This window comes from Cynocephalus volans, chromosome 7 (assembly GCF_027409185.1).
Source record: "Cynocephalus volans isolate mCynVol1 chromosome 7, mCynVol1.pri, whole genome shotgun sequence".
Taxonomy (NCBI): Eukaryota; Metazoa; Chordata; class Mammalia; order Dermoptera; family Cynocephalidae; genus Cynocephalus; species Cynocephalus volans.
In genome coordinates this window covers 126,997,864-127,014,214 of record NC_084466.1, presented here as the reverse complement: position 1 = coordinate 127,014,214, position 16,351 = coordinate 126,997,864, and the positions used below count along the sequence as shown (strand labels likewise).

At 46.2% G+C, this 16,351-nt stretch overlaps 1 protein-coding gene across 22 annotated transcripts in view; it reads left to right on the top strand.

The window, feature by feature from the left end:
• The window catches only part of SORBS1 (sorbin and SH3 domain containing 1), a 230,309-nt gene that overhangs the window by 108,489 nt on the left and 105,469 nt on the right, over positions 1–16,351 (top strand). For 13 of the 22 annotated variants that reach the window (XM_063102754.1, XM_063102740.1, XM_063102748.1 and 10 more), the window contains exons 4-6: positions 2,341–2,409; positions 5,190–5,285; positions 7,279–7,407. In XM_063102754.1, the coding sequence (XP_062958824.1) occupies positions 2,341–2,409; positions 5,190–5,285; positions 7,279–7,407 (294 nt within the window). The remainder of the gene's footprint in view (positions 1–2,340; positions 2,410–5,189; positions 5,286–7,278; positions 7,408–16,351) is intronic. The other 9 variants (XM_063102731.1, XM_063102755.1, XM_063102750.1 and 6 more) reach the window with 1 other exon arrangement.

The following is a 16,351-nucleotide window of genomic DNA, read 5'->3' as shown; positions in this document are numbered from 1 at the left end:
CACAGGTTTGAGTTTGAGATGACTTAAACACCTTTACAAAATTTCTTCAAGTTTGGTCGTTTAATTAAAAGAAAAAAAAGGAAAGGAAGAACATGGGGCTGGGCCTTGGTGGTGGTTCAGAGGCTGCCGCAAGGTTACCTTGGGGAGGCCCAAAGCAAGGCCTGTAATCCTGGAAGGGCAGTGATCAAGGGAAACTGGGGCAGGGAAGGGATCTGTAAGAACCATGGGTGATGGAATTTGTAAGGTTTCTTTTATTTGGATTTCTGGCTTTCTCGCCAGCACCCTCCTTCCACCCATCCTGGAAATGAGGGCTCAAAGGAGACTTCGGCATCTAGGAGAATGAGTGTTCATGTGTAGGTGGATGTGGGCAATTAGCAGGATGCAGCCTGTGGGGCCAGCCAGGTGGGAAGGGGCGCCGGCCCTGCTTGCATCTGGATGCAGGCAGCACCAGGCAGGCCTGCAAGCATGGTTCGTGTCAGGCCACCAGACATTTGGGGTGCTCATCGTTAAGAGCCTAGGTTAGGGTGAATTGGTCTCAGCCTGATGAGCTACCGAGGCTGGGGACTGGGCTTTATTCTCATCATTTGGGGAAACAGAATATATATAAATCAGGAAAGCAAAATGTTTATCTCATTTGGGGAGGAAGGAGATGATGTGCTGTGAGATAGGGCAGTTCAAGTCCCAGCTTAATGATCTTGGGCAGGCCTGGCATCCTCTCTGGATCTCAATTTTCTTGTCTGTAAAATAGGAGTTCCTAGCTCCTATCACCTTGCTCCAGAGATCTGAGTCTTAACGATAAAATGAGATGCTAATTATGGAATGCTAAGCATGGATCCTCAGATCTAGGCAAATTGAGGTTTAAAAACCCATAGCTAGTTATGATTATGTTGGTAGCTTGGTTGGTTCTTGGCTGTCAGGGGTCTCTCCAAGCATATTGGCCATGTATCCTAGGGTGACAGGGTCTGCCTGCCTGCCTGTCTCCATCTATTTTGGGATGGGGAACTGGGTGGGGCTTAGGCTGTAGGTGGGCAGGGAGGGTCTCAGTGTCTGTAGCTGAGCAGAACTCAGGAAAGTCTCAGCTGACACAGAGGAGGTGACATTCAAGGGGAGCCTCAAGGATGCATAGGATTTCCGCAAGCTAAGAAAAGGGGAGAAGGCATTCTTGGCTGAGGGCCTTATAGTAAACAAGGCCTATAGGTCTGATAGTATCTGACTTGCTCAAGCAGTTAAAACCAGCATTGCAGGCAGGGAGAGGAGGGAAACACATCTGAAAAGGGGATGGGACTGGTGGTCGAAGAACCTCGAAACCAGGGTAAGTTGCTCAGACTTTGTTCTCTAGGTAGCAGGTTGGTTGGTTTTTAATTATCAAGAAAGTCAGTTTAATTTGAATATAATCAGGTATGCCAAGATATAGGTCATCCTACTTACTACCAGAGTTATATTCCAAACAATCTTTGTACACTTTGGGGGGCTTAAAATGTATTTTTCCCCCTATGGAAATAACATTATAAATGATTGAATTCCTGCAATCAGTCCCCAAACGTTTATTCTCAAAACAGAGGTGGAATATAGTATATCTAAAGCAAAGAGGTTTTAGAGCATCATATTGCAGAGTTCCATTTTCTTTCCATCTGTCCTGCATGCTGGGGCTTTTTAGCCTGGGGAGAGCTTGTTGGGTTAGGGTCCAGAAAGTATTCTCAGGCTGCAGACTGAGGGTTGGGTTAGAGGAGGGGCAGACAGGAGGCAGAGAGAGCAGTCAGGAAGCTGCTGGACAGTAACACGAGGACCTGAACCGGGGTGATGAGGAGGGGCAGTGCCTGAAGACACTTCATGGGAAGGACAGCATGACGCTGACAAGTGGGATGTGGGGTGGGGTGGAGGAAAGTGTCGAAGAGCCTGGGTTTCTGTCCTGGTTGCCTGACACATTGCACTCTGGATGCACAGGGAAACATCTGGGCTGGCCTGTGAGTGGGTAGATAGGCCTTGGTCAGGCAGGAGATGCCACTTTGAGGGAGTTAAGCAGAGTTTTTTGAATGTCAGAAGGGGAGCCATCATCAGGAACTCACTTCCTATCCCCAAACAGCTTTTTCCCCTCTCCTGGCTCAGGCCAAGCAGCATTCTTGGAACTCTCTGCGATGCCTGAGGGGGCTCATCCCAGGTCTGAGAAAGCCAAGGGCATGTGCGTGGGGGCAAGGGGTGGATGGAACCACTGCAGGGTCTGTGAGGGAGGGAGGACCCTTCTGCTGTCTCTCAAGTCTGTCCCCAGCCCTTGTACCACATGGGACTCAGTAGATTTTTGTGAGGCGTAATCACAAACCTCGTGCTGTTTCTTTCTTTCAGAATGTGAAGTTGGTGCATCTAAAGCCGTGGTCAATGGCTTGGCTCCCAGCAGCAATGGGCAAGACAAAGGTAAGTCTCTCAAAGAGCAGCCCCAGTACTGGAATCCATTTCTAGAATGTGTAGAGTATACCAGGCTGGGGCCACTCCACGTGCCTGGTGGGAACATTGTTGGCCTAATCAGGCCATGAACTGGAGACCTGTCCCCATGCCGATTTTCTGAGACCTGAAGCATGTTCTTGCATCTCGTGCATCTGAGGCTGTCAGTGTCCCACTGTGAGGTGGTGTATTAAAAACTGTCCCTAGCTCACAAGGATGCTGTGAATGACAGATCAGATAGGTGGACTGAGGCGTACTTCGTGTCTGGTGCACAGGGCATTTATCAGCCTGAAATATCCCTTACCTGGCATTTCATCTTCACCCGTAATAAATAGCGATGTGTTCACAATCCTAACCCTGAGGCAAGAGCCTAAATCATTAAAATAACTTCAGTGGCATTAATTTCATGTACATCCTCTCATATTTTTAGTTAAAAAAAATTTTTTTAGCATAAAAGGCTTAAATGTGAAATGAATGATGGATAAGATGACCTTTGAGGTCCTGTTTGCCCTGGAGACTTTCATCCTGACCTTCTCAAATAGCCTGGCAGGTGGTATCACATTTGTAGTGTGATGTGACGGGTGCTCAGGTTTGAGTGATGAGATATGGGTCCTGGCAGAGGGACTCAGAGACATCTTGGGAAGTCTTTTATCTTTGAGGGTGTGAGTTCCCTTATGTACAAAATGAGGAACTTTGATGACTTTCCTGCTTCAAATTCTGGGTTCTAGCGATTCTGTAAATGCTTATCCAAGTAAATTTTATGGCATCAAAGAAGAAGGGCAGAAATTCTGGCATTGGGAATTTAAGTCAAAATGCAACCCTTCTCAAAGAATAATTTCAAAGAGATTGACGTTTTGGCCTTTGACACTTCCAGCTGGTTTAGCCAAGTATTTCTTTTGAGACAGGGCAAAGTAAGAGGCCTAGACAGCAGGAGGAGATGAGGGATGTGGGGGCCCAGTTGGTGTGGGGTAGCTCGTTGGGGGTGGGAGATTTCCTGCTGCTGTCCTGTTCTCCTTGCCTCCCTGGTTGCTGTTCCACTCATGTTGTGGGACTGTGTCTGCTGTGTTCTTGGGGTCTTGGACTATTCTGGCTAAGTTGCGCATAGGGAATACTGAAGGCAGTGCCCATGGAGTGGCTGCAGGTGAGTGTTTAAGCATGCAGTGAGGAGCATGGGGAAGGGTGGGGGCTCCAGTGCATTTACAGCCCATGGGGCTATCAACCCCATTTCTGTGAATTCATTTATTTAAGAGATTTAGAGATGTTGGGGGAGGGCAACACGTGATGGTGTGTTCTGCTGTTTCCTTGGTAAGACTCACTGTTAGCTGGAAACAAGGAGGCAGGTGTAACCTGAAGGTCATCAGGGTAGACTGGGGAGGTCACTGAACCAGGAGCCAGGATAGTTGAGCTCCAGTTTTAGCCTCTGCACTCGAGAGCAGTTGGCTAGCCTCTTTTCTTCCTCTGAAAATGGTAACAAAAATCTCCCACCAGCTAATTTCCCAGATGATCATAAGGAGCAGTCAATAGGATTGCTGTGAAAGTGTTTTTGTCTTAATACATGTGATATTATCATTGTCCGCTTAGTTATTGATGGCCATAACTATACGACTGCTATATGCCTTATGAAGTGGCAGCCTGATGGACTGGAAGGTACACTGTCCACCACTGAGGTGCCGCCTTCCATCCCTCCCATCCCCTTGACAGTCTTGCCAACATGATGCTGATTTAGGAGTGAGTCTTGTTCCCAACAGCCCTACCCCATTATTCTGTGGACCTGGGGCTGCAAGACCTCTGGGTGTCTCTCATTGGGGTGACTTTGGCACCATAACACAAGAGCTCCCATCTCTCTCTTTTTTTTGGCTGCCATTAAAGAAAGAGGACAAGGGGAGGCCTCACAACAGGCTTGTTGTGAGAAGAAGGGTTTAGGGATGCGCCCACCATTGAGATAGCAGGATCCAGGCAGGCAGGGAGCCCAGGGACCCTGCAGATATATAAGCATAGGCACCCAGGACCTGAGGATGGCAGCCTTCACTGCCTCCCAGGCAGGCATTCCTGTTCTACCTTAACTGGGTGCCAAGATCCTGGGCTGTGCACTTGGGTGCTGCCGAGAGTGTTAAGCATGCACTTGGACACGCAGCATCTCTTGCCCAGGACAAGGTGGGTTTTAAGCAAGACCATCTGCTGCCCAACAGATGGGGATACTGATTTGCTTGGGGCCAGGGGGTTCTCATTGTCAGAGGAGGCGCACAGGACCCCAGAACTTACGATTTGGGGGAAGCATCTGTGGTGGCTGAAGGGAGCAAGCAGCTCATGAACTTGTCTTTCCTTCCTGCACTCAGCTGGAGCCTGTGAGCTGCAGCTCTCCTCCTCTGAGCTCTCCCCCAGCACGGATGCCCCAGCGTTCTCCCAAGGGGCCCCTTGGACCCTGATTGCTGTTCTCTTCCTCTGTTTGCCAGGCCATCTGTGTCTGTACATCTCTTTGTTCAGAGCCTTGGCAAGCTCCAGGTGTGGCGGGAGGCACTGATCAACACTGACCAACTGTATTTGGGTGGTGGTTGAAGGGAGGGTTCTGCTGTCTTGGCCCAGAACTCTAAAGAGAGATAGCAGGTTATTTTTAATTACTGCATCTCCTGCTCTTTGTATTGTTCTTTTTGTGCGGGCGACTTCCTCCTATTGTCCCTGCCCAGTTCCTCAGCTGCCTGAGTGTTTCCCAAATGTTCTTTCTGGATGCACCATTTACCCTTTTGTGTTTTCAGCAACTGCCGACCCTTTACGTGCACGCGCTATTTCTTCTGTTAAAATAATTCCTGTGAAGACAGTGAAAAATGCTTCAGGCCTAGTACTCCTTACAGGTATCTCTCCTTGGGTCATTTCTTTCTTTCTTTCTTTTTTTTTTTTTTAAATTTTTAGCAGATCATGCATGGTTTTCCTTTCTTCTTTCTAACAAATACTTTGAGGCTTAGTCTTTGCATGGTTAGGAGGCATTTCCTCTCACTTCCTCAGTTTATTTCCTTTCTTCCTCTGTGTGTGTATGTCAGTGTGTGTGTGTGTGTGTGTGTGTGTGTGTGTGTGTGTGTGTGTGTGTGTGTGTGTGTGTGTGTGTGTGTGTGTTTTTCTGGGAGCCAGCGAGTGTGGGGAAGAACTGGGGACAGAAGCCTTGCCTCTCCCTTCTTCAGAAGGGTTAGTCCAGAGGCTAAACTTTCACTCTGGAGTGGATCTGAGGAGCATGTACTTCTTAGGCTCCTCCCAGTACTTTACATAAAACCCTAGTCCCCCCAAGAATTAACTTGGCCTCATAGGGAAACTCTGAACTGGGCTGAATTTGATGCAGCCACCTTAGACACCAAACCTAGACTTGCCTTTTGGTGCTCTCCAAGCCATTTCCTAGAGAACCCCCGCCCCATCCCCAGTTTCATCTACAGGCACTTCCTGCCTCTCCTCTCCAAGGGGAGGGGGAAAGTTGTTTAGATACTAGCTCCAGCTCATAGCTTCCTTCTGTACAAAGTAGGGCAAGTGAGGCCTAGGTGGCACTTTATCCAGTAGTGCTTTCAGAAGTTGGGCAAATCTGGCCATGCATCCAGGAACTTGCGGGTGGACTGGATTTGCCAATTTGCCCTGTGTCCTTTTGAAGTGACCACGAACCAGTTTTCCCAGTAGTTTTGTGACATTAGTCACTTAGCCTCTTGATAGGATTGGATAAATCAGATGCTCTCCAAGGCCGCTGCCTGCTCCGCCATACATTGTGGGTTTTGTGTTTTGCTTTCAATAGAAGAGGTGCTGAAAGGCAGGTCTGTTCTCCTCTGTAACACCAATGATCATCTGTCTGAGTTGTTGGAAAGGGGGCTGCTGGAGTGCAAAGCAAGGAGAAAAGAGGCTTTGCTTCTCTCTGCCCTCACACAGGAATGGGGATAGATAGGGATCTGGGCTGTGAGCAATTTGGAAGAAAAACAAACAAATAAAAACAACTGGAGTTCGGCTTAACTCAGCTGCACATAAGGAAACATTTGGCATGTGTGCCTTCTAGAATTGCATGGTTTGGATCGGTTTCCTGCCTCCCCATTACTGATTCTCCTAGAGGTGGGCATCCAGATCTTCTGAAGCTTATTTTGAAGTCCTCCTTAAGGGAACTCTCAAAGATGTTCTGGGTCTGTTATTAGGCCCTATTGAAACTGTAGGAGAGGTCGGGACCCTGTGAAGACTCAGCTGAGGGTCAGTGGACACTGTTCATTGAAGGATTTAGCCTTTCGGAATGTGAGGCTCTCACCCATGAGTTTTCTCCCCGGGCAGTTCATCCTTCTGTCTCATCATTTCAGGGGTCTTGACTTGCTGATACATGGAGACTTTTCCTTTTTCCCACTGGAGAACTGCAAGGAGCAGTGATTCTCTGCACAACATCCACCTGACTCCCTCTGTTGCCAACTTGCTCTTTTATAAGAAGGGTGTTCTGGGAGCTTGAGAAGTCTTTCATAAACTTTCTTGAACTGTGCCTTACTAATTGGCCAGAAGCCTGCTCAACAACTTAAACTTCATTTAATAAAAGGAATAAACCTGCTTTCATTTTGAAATGTTTTCAGTTGATACTGTAACTCGTACATTTGCTCAGAACTCACCATGCCTTCATTTCTCCCTAACCTCATGATTCGTGGCAAATCTCTGGAAATATGATTGTCCCTCTCCATCCACCACAGATTAATTTTCATTGATTGCAAGTGTTTGAAGACTTTGCTTGGCTGTAACCAGGTTCATCTCATTCCCTGACTGTCACAATTTGCTGACTGACTGTTGTTGCTTAAATCCTGCAGTAGTCTTGGATTCAAACTTCTCTTTTGGGTCTTTTCTTTTTAGACATGGATCCTACAAAAATCTGCACTGGGAAGGGAGCAGTGACTCTCCGGGCCTCGTCCTCCTACAGGGAAATCCCGAGCAGTAGCCCTGTGAGCCCTCAGGAAACCCCGCAACGTGAAAGCAAACCAGGTATGCTACCCCAAGACTGGGGGGAGATGTTCAAAGCTATATGGGAAGGAGGCCCTTGTGCTTTTGCTCAGGTGGGGTGTGAATTCATCAGCTGCCTCCTGATTCTCTCAGCGGCCCTTCGGACAGTCAGCTCCTTGTCCCTTCTGTGATGGGTAGTGAGTGGTCAAATCCTCGAACTGACAGGTAGTCGCATGCTTCAAGTGAAGGCATGGCTGTGACCACCACTTTATTTCAGCTTTGACTGAGCAGATAACCCTGTTACAAGAGCCAGTGCTCTACAGATCGCATTTGTATAGACAGAGGTAGCTTAGGGGCATGGGAGTAGGTGGTGAGACAGGCTAGAGGTTGGGCTTCTATAAGCTTATCCTGCCTGCCAGGGGTTGGCTGTGACCTGTCCGGGCAGGTCTGGGCTGGAGAAGAAGCCAGGGGAGACAGAAATGCAGATGGCTGAGTGGCCTAGCTCTCCAGAAAGCAGAGGCAGGTGGGGCTCAGCCCTCTGGTGGGGACTGGGCAGCTGAAGAAGCAAAATCAGAACGGCAGTTCAAAGGCCAGTATGAACTAAGTGCAAAGGGAGATCAAAGGAACCTGTGTGAGGCCTGCCTCTCCCCACCCTGATCCATATCTCAGGAAACCTGGGTGTCTAGTACGTGGTGTTGAGGTTTAGACCAGGGACTTGGAATCGGATAGATTTGTGTTCATATGTTGCCTCCACCACCTGCTGGCTGTGCACCCTTGGCTGAGTTACTCTCTCGCAACGTAATGATCCACCTGTATAATGAGGTTGATTATTGCACCTGCCACATAGGATTATTGCGAGGAAGTAGTAGTGAGGTGTTTTACAGCTTTCCTGGTGGCATGGAATAAACTGTTAGATGTAGCTGCTGTTATTGGATTGGGATTAGGATTATTTTGGCTTCTCTGGAGAGGGTTTTTCATAGCCCAAGCATCCTGGGACCTGGGAAATGCTGACTTGAGTTTCCACAGGCACAGTTAGTTTAGGGTGGGGCAGCCCCTCCACTTCCATGGGCAGTGGTTCTTACACTTTAGTTGCCTCAGACTAACCTGGGATGAAAAGATAGGTTGCTGGCCCCAGCCCAGAGTTTCAGAATTTGTGATTCCCACTTGTAGTCTGAGGTGTGGTCTGAGGTTTTGCATTTCTGACAAGTTCTTAGGTCATGCTGATGTTGCTGGTCCATGGACCACAGTTGAGAGCTCCCATTATAGGGAATGGGAGTTTTTTGTTTTTTGTTTTTTTCTTGAAAGAATGAAGGGATGTGATGACTACTGCCTTGGATCCAGAGAGGAAAGGACATAGGGTACGCAAACCATTTGGTACAGCAAACCATTTGGTACAACAGGAGCGGTGTGCTGTGACAGGATGGAATTATATGGGATGGATATGGTCACTGCCTAGCATCCTGGAAACTTTCTTCTTGTCCTTCCTTCCTGTTACAGCCACCTCTAACAGGTGCCAAGGCAGATGTCCCAGGACAAGACCAGGCTAGGGCTTAAGCACAAGCCACTTCCTGGTCATTTTGGTCCCTATGGAAGGCGTCTATATTCCCAGGCTCAGGGAGGGCACTTAAAGTTGATGGAATAGCTTTTTTTCCCCTGTATTCATGAGCCCACTCCTGACCTGTTACAGTTTGCTGTCCAGGAAAGGTAGGGGTGAGGAGAGAAAGACATAATTTTGCTTTCTAAGGCTAACCTAATCCAGTCTCTCTGAGCCTAACTGGGAAGATCCAGTTCCTAAGCTGGAGGACATTTGGGGAAGAGAGAATTCTAAGGGATGATCCAAAAAGAAAGCCATACCTGCAGGTCCATGGCCCAGTAAAATGACCTTATCAACCACCTGGCCCGTCCTCTGGCAGTGAATGGAGCAGGTGGAGGAAAAGGAGCCTTGAGCTCCCTCTAGTGGTTACAGTGTGGCAGTAACTAGAACACTAATGCCACACTCAGGCTTGTGCTACTGGTACTGTGTGTGGATTTGAGGCACTTTAGGAAGTGCTCTCTCATCTCAAAATAATTCTGTATCTTTTCTACTGACCAATTTTAGTGAAAAACATCAATTCTTTTTCACCAAATTGTGTTAACAATGCAAATACTTGGAAGAATTAAGTGATCCCTACCAGTAATTCATACCTTACTGTAAATTGATCTTGATATTTTCCTCCTGGTAAGCTGAGACCATTGACTTCCAATGAGAATACATTCATTCAGCATCATCTGTGTGGCAGGTACTAATTCACTGGGAATTGTGATGAGAAATGGTGGGGGGTAGGTGGAGGAGAGTAATTCTGGATTCATTAGTTGAGGGCAAAGGCAGATTGTTGCAAAGGAAGAGTCAGGCACAGGCTCGTAGCCTGCTACCTTGCTTTCTGACTGTGGGTATGTCACAGTGACTTGGAAGCTTGTATGAAGTATGAGGAGAGTTGGGCAAGATGCTTTCCAGGACTTTCTCATTCCAAAATACTCCATGAATTTGGGAGATTTGGAAATTAACCTGACACAAATGGAATCCCATTCATTCATTGATGGTGGACAAAATGAAGATTGTATGGTGGGGTGGTTTGGGTGGAAAGGAACAACCTGATTTGAGTAAACCAAAAACCACACACACTCATTATGTGTTCAAGGAAGGTCAGAATGGATTAACACTGGGGAGTGAGGTTAAAAGAGGATGTGACTGTAGAGATGAGATACTCAGGAATGGGGATTGTGTCCTCTTACGTTACTGCCCATTGGCCAGCATCCTGCTGCCTTCTAGCTCTGGTTGTGTCCATGTGGCTCCCCAGCCCTCTTCTTACCCCTTCCTACTCCCTCCTTATGAACTTCTGGATGACAACTTGCTGGCCCATGCCAGTCTCCAATCCTGCCTTGGGGTCTGGGGGCCCCTGGGCCTTGACTGGCCTCATGAAAACAGTTTTCAGCAGGATTTGCAGCAGCTATGCCTAGGCTGGACTGGGAGCCCAAGCGGGAGGCAGCGAGTGGCCCTTGCCAAGGATTGGGCATGCTTCCTACTTCCAGTGCCTTTGCAGATAGCTAATGTGAGATGGCGTCTGGCTGCCTCCCTTATCACCAGAGCCAGCATCTGTCCCCCCAGCTGCTCTGTCTGCCTTCTCTCTGCCTTGCTCTCTGGCTTTACCACCTTCTTCCTTCACTGTAGGTCTCCAGGTTACTGATTATTTGCCTTGACTGGAAGCACCAGTCCTTACATGGCCTCCTGACACCTGCATCTCAGGGGTGTCCCCTATTTCTAGTCTTTGCTCCAATTCCCTCATCCCAGGAGAAGTGGTATATTTCCTGAGTCACACAGTCCTCTCTCAAGGCTGAGCTCAGCCACTTACTATCTTTGTGATGTGGGTAAATTACTCAGCCTTAGAGGGCTTCAGTTTCCTTAACTGTAAAATGGGAATGATTATTATAGAGTTGTTGAGATTAAATAAATTCTTTCACATCAAGCATTTAACACAGGCCCATGGTAAATGGCTCTTTAATAGTAACCACTCTAGTTACTGCAGGTCAGAAGGCCTCTTTAAAGACTTGAAATAATTTCAGTGTGAGGCCATGACCCTCGTGTGGTGGGAATGAACAGGGACCGAGGGTGAAAGTGCATTGGAGAGGATGAAGTGACAGAGCTTGCTGCAGTTTATTTAAGGACCATGTAGAGCTGGGACTTCATGCTGACCAGAAGGTGTCTTCCCTGGTTGGCCGGGAGAATCATTGTGGCATTCATGGAGATGGGGGGATTGTGAAGGGGGTTGAAAGGAATGTTGAATTCCATTTTTTGCTGTGTTGAGTTTTTTGGCAAGGAAACGGCCTCTAGAAGAAAGTCTCCAATGGGCATTTGGAAATATGGAGTCCAAGATGTGGACTTGGGAGTTATCTGCATCCAAGTGAACTTGGGAGGATGGAGACATTCCCTGGGTGGAGTGACAGAGGGAGTCCCCAGAGTTGCCAGGTGAAACCCGCTCTCTAGACCCCTGCTTTTGAGTGGTAGCTCAACTCCAGATCCCTGACCATGGCTTCCTGACTCGCCTCCTCATCTCTGAATGTGGACCTTGGTTTTTGGGTCAGAACCATCTGAAAAGAACGGCAGTAATCTTAGTACTGACTCTCTGTTCCTGGGAAGAGCCTCATTACTTATCCCTGCTTCCTGATCTCACTGCCTGTCCAGGTCTGGGTGTTGGCCATGTTGGTTTAGAGCAACCTCCATCCGTGTCCCGGGTCAGGGTGTTTTTACTCAAGAGGAGACAGGGAGCCTGAGCTAATGGGGGGTGCGATACCAAACTTCCTGTCTAGGATAGCTTGAAGCCCCTGGGGCTTGATACATCCGTTCCTGTGTTCTGACTCAGATGCCAAGTTCCAGATCAGCCCTGACATTTTGTTAGTTCTGTGCCAGTTGGCTCCAGTCCTTTCTGCCTGATTCTTGACTGCAAAGTTAGCTTTGGACATAAAGATTCTTGGACCTACAACCAACTCATTTCCTCTGGTTTGAGTCTCACACTTGCTCTCCAGAAATGGCAGTAGCAAAAAGATAAGAAATTTGACATTGAAGCAGTTAAAGGTATCTCTTACCCCCCACTAAATCAGAGTCTTTTTTTTATCAGTGCATGTGGAGAATTAGGGCCAACTGAGAACTTTGAGGGAAAAGTCCCCACCAGAGAGCACTGTCACTTCAGACACCAATTGCATGTTCAGAGGATTCCCAAAACCACCCTCAAGTTCGACATTACGTGTGCTAGAAGGACTCACGTAACTCATTGAAAGCTGTTACACTCAGTTACGGTTTATTAAAGGAAAAGGATGTAGACTAAAATCCACCAAGAAAGAACGCACATAGGGTGGAGTTTGGGGAAGTACCAAATGCGGAGCTTCCGTTATCCTCTCCCCATGGAGTCTGAACACATTATTTCCCAACATTGATGTGTGACAGTATGCTTGGAGTATTGCCAACCAGGAAGTTTACCTGAGCCTTTGTATCCAGAGCTTTTATTGGGGCTCCATTATGTAGGCATGACCCATTGTGCATGTGTCAGTCTCTGTCTCCAGTTCATTAGGAGGTTGAGTCCTTGATGGCTCAAAGCCGCTACCTGAAATCACATTACCAGTGTGGCTCAAAGCCCGCAGATAAGCAAAGACTCTCCTATCAGGCATGGCATTCCAAGTTCTTAGAGATTACCTCCCAGAAGCTGAGGGCAAAAGCCAGACCTTTTTCTGGATAAAGTTACATTCTCCACTACACAACATGAATGAAAAATAAACACAAAGTTTAGAACACCCTTAGACCCACTTTTAATACCTGTTATCCAACTCTTGAATACTCTACCAGAACACATCAAGATTGAGTCAGTGGAAATTATCCTAAGATCCCAAGAAGAACTGATCAGCAAAAAAACTTTAGAACAGGCCAAAATGAAATGAGCACAGGATGAGATAAAAGAAAATATTAGGAGGTTAAATAAAATTTACGTTTTATTTAAAATAAAGATAAAATTGTATATAAAGAACAGATGTAGGAAAATACAAGGCAAAATATACTTCTTGCAGAAAGGCTAGGTTTCTTAGGGCTGAAAAAACCTATCTAAGATCCAGCTTTTCAAGGCCCTTCCCCATCTTGGGAACTCTAAGGTAACATTTATTGAAAGAAGTGTTTTGACAGTCTCTTCAATCAGGAGTTAATAATTGATTATGTATGTAAAATTTCATTCTGCGGCACTCAGGCATAAATGGCCCTGGGCTGCTGCCAACCTTCCGGGATCGGAAGACAAGGTAACAGATGAAGGGTGATAAAACGTCAGATATACGGCTCTCCTTTAATGAAGAAGACAGGAACACTTGAATTGTTCTTGGGAACTGCCTTTTTGGGGGCAGGGCGAGGGGAACAGTTTTAAAGATTTAGCATGTGATAAAGTAGGTTGATCCTCAAGGATGTTATGTTCTTGAAGCTGTCAAGTGGCAGATCAGTGACTCTACTTGATTTATGGGGGGATTTTTTTTTTCCTTATGCTTGGATTCTGATTTTATAAAGCACACACTTTATGCCAGATACTTTCATTTAGTCCTCATGACTCAGAAGAAGTAGATATTATCTCCATCTCACAGGTGAGGCTAGGCTATTTTCTGCAGGATGTGTAGTTAACAAGATAGGGATAGTTTCTTTATGATACCTGGTGGTTTTAGGACAGTCACATCTCAACTGTCCATGATGCATCTGAGAATGTCACCTAAATAGAACCAACCGAGAACCAAAAAGTGGACAAATACAGTGTCCTCAAATCCATATACAGTTATCCCTCAGTATCCATGGGGAATTGGTTCCAGGAACTCCTATGGACACCAAAATTCATGCATGCTCAACTCCCTGATATAAAATGGTATAGTATTAGCATATAACCTACACACAAACTCCTATATACTTTAAATCATCTCTAAATTACTTATAATACCTAATGCAATGTCTGTATATCACTTTATTCATGTGGATTCAACACAGTACTCAGTGTGCTGTAAATTCAACTTTTGCTTTCTGGAACTTTGTGGAATTTTTTTTCCCCCAAATATTTTTGATTTGCAGTTAGTTGAATACCATGGATGCAGGACCCATGGGTATGGAAGGCTGACTGTACGAAGTTTACATCCTCTGTTGAATAGGCCCTCACTCACAACCTATTGATATTTAGTGTATGCACAAAATCTAATAAATTTGATAGACTGACTTTACAAAGGTGGACTAGAAATAGCAACTTAGAAAAGAAGATGGGACAGTTAAAGTGGTAGAGGTGAGGGAGGACAGAGGACCATTGTCACAGCATGTCACCTAGTGTTTGAGGGCCTGCCAGGTGTGGGGATGTTTCTGGGCTGGGGTCTGATGAATGCAGCAGTGACAATAAGTATGGTCACTTTCAGAGATACTTTCACATACCCAATATCTGATTCCTCAGCAACCCTGTGAGGGGTGTATGGGGTGAGGATTATATTTTATAGATGAGAAAAGTGAAATTTAGAGTGGCTAACAAACTTGTTTCTGGTCACACAAGCCAGTACATTGCAGTAATGTGACCAAAACAGAAGTCCGGTAATTTCCCAACCATGTGCTTGTGTGGCAAGGAGAAGACAGATACCTATGAATTGTCCAGAAGGAAGTGGCAGAAATGTAACAGGCAACCTGTTAAAGAATGTATAACTGAGTCACCTTATAAAAACTGTTTTAGAGAAGGGAAAAATAAAAAAATGTATAGTTTTCCAAAATAAAGATGTTTTCGAGTACACCTTCTCAGAATGTGGGCTGTGAACCAGCAGCCTCAGCATCACCTGGGAACTTGTTAGACGTGTAAATTCTCAGGACTCATCTCTCCCCTGCTGAATCAGAAACTCTGGGATTGGGGTCCTGTGATCTGTTCTGAGAGGCCCTTCTGGTGATTCTGATGCAGCTAAACCGCTGCTGTACTTTGGTGCAAATCCCTCAAAACCTTTACCTGTGAGTTGCCTTTTGTTCCGACACCTTTTGGCTCCCAACACTTCCCTGGAATGTCACTTCTACTTCATGGTTTATGATGTGGTTGGCGGCTGTTGGGGGTGGGCAGAGCACTGCACTTGGATTCTGAAGACCTGGGTTGACTGCTCTGTCACTTTCTGGCTGTGTGACTTTGGGCAAGTCAGTGGGCCTCTGTTTCCCCATCCATGAAGTAGAGCAATTACCTACCTCACAGAGTTGTTGTGTACACTAAATTGAATACCAAATAGGTGCAGAAGTGACTAACAGTGTCTGGCACTTAGAAAGGTGTTCAATGAATGTTTGTAAACTTCAACTTGACACCTGGAAAGCCCATCTCTTGTAACTGAGGGACCCGTGTTGAAATGGAGACTTGGGCTGTGAGAGCTGCAGTATTAGTCCCCTCTTTATGTCTACATAGGGTGAGATGAGAGAAGGCAGCCAGGAAGAAGGAGGAAGTTAAAGAATTAGCTAGATCAGTAGTTGGCAAACTAGGGCTGTGAACGAAATCTGGCCTGTTTTTGTACAGCTGTGAGCTAAGAATGGTTTGTATATTTTTAAATCATTGAAAGAAAAATCAAAAGAAGCATGATATTGTATGCCACATAAAAATTATATGAAATTTCAAATTTTAGTGTCCAGTATTTATTGGTTTATTGGAACATAGCCATGCTCATTCCTTTACATATTGTCTGTGGCTGCTTTTGTGCTATAATAGTAGAGTTGCAACTGAGGCCTCATCACCTGCAAAATCTAAAATATTTACTGTCATGGGCCTTTATAGAAAAAGTTTTTGGTCCCTTAGCTAGATGGAGGTTCAAGAGTAGAGACGAACTAATGCAGAAGGTGATGATGAACAGCAAATATTTACTGAGCTCTACCAGGCCTTGTGCTAAGCATTTCTCATGCATTATATCATTTAATTCTTATAACAACTATGAAACAACCATATCATTATCCCTATTTTTCAGATGGACAAACTGAGGCTTATAACTTGCTGAGGGTCACAGAGCCTGCAGGTGGTGGAGTCAGGATTTGAATTGAGGTCCAGCTGCCTTCCCAGCTGAGGTTGTAACCATTGTTCTCTATTGCCTTGTGCTGCTAGGTGGGTGAAGTTAGGAGAGGGGTAGGGTCTCTGAAACGTGTTGGGCAGTGGCTGGGAAGGCTGAAGGGTGCCTTGTAGTGTGATGAACACTCAGGAAGCATGATTCCATTTTGAAATGTTTATGTGGCTCTTTAATGGAAAAAATAAAAGCAGGCAGGGAGGAAAAAGTCCTTATCACAGCAGATGCCTCTGGGCTTAAATCATGTTGTACCCCTAGCCTGGCACCACCATCCCTGGAAAAGGGTTTATCCACTTCTCCCTCTCCCAGGTCTGTTAATTAGCCCAGCCTCCTAATGATGAGTGGTCAGTCATTCTGAGCCTACAGCAGGTTTGCGGAATGGGAA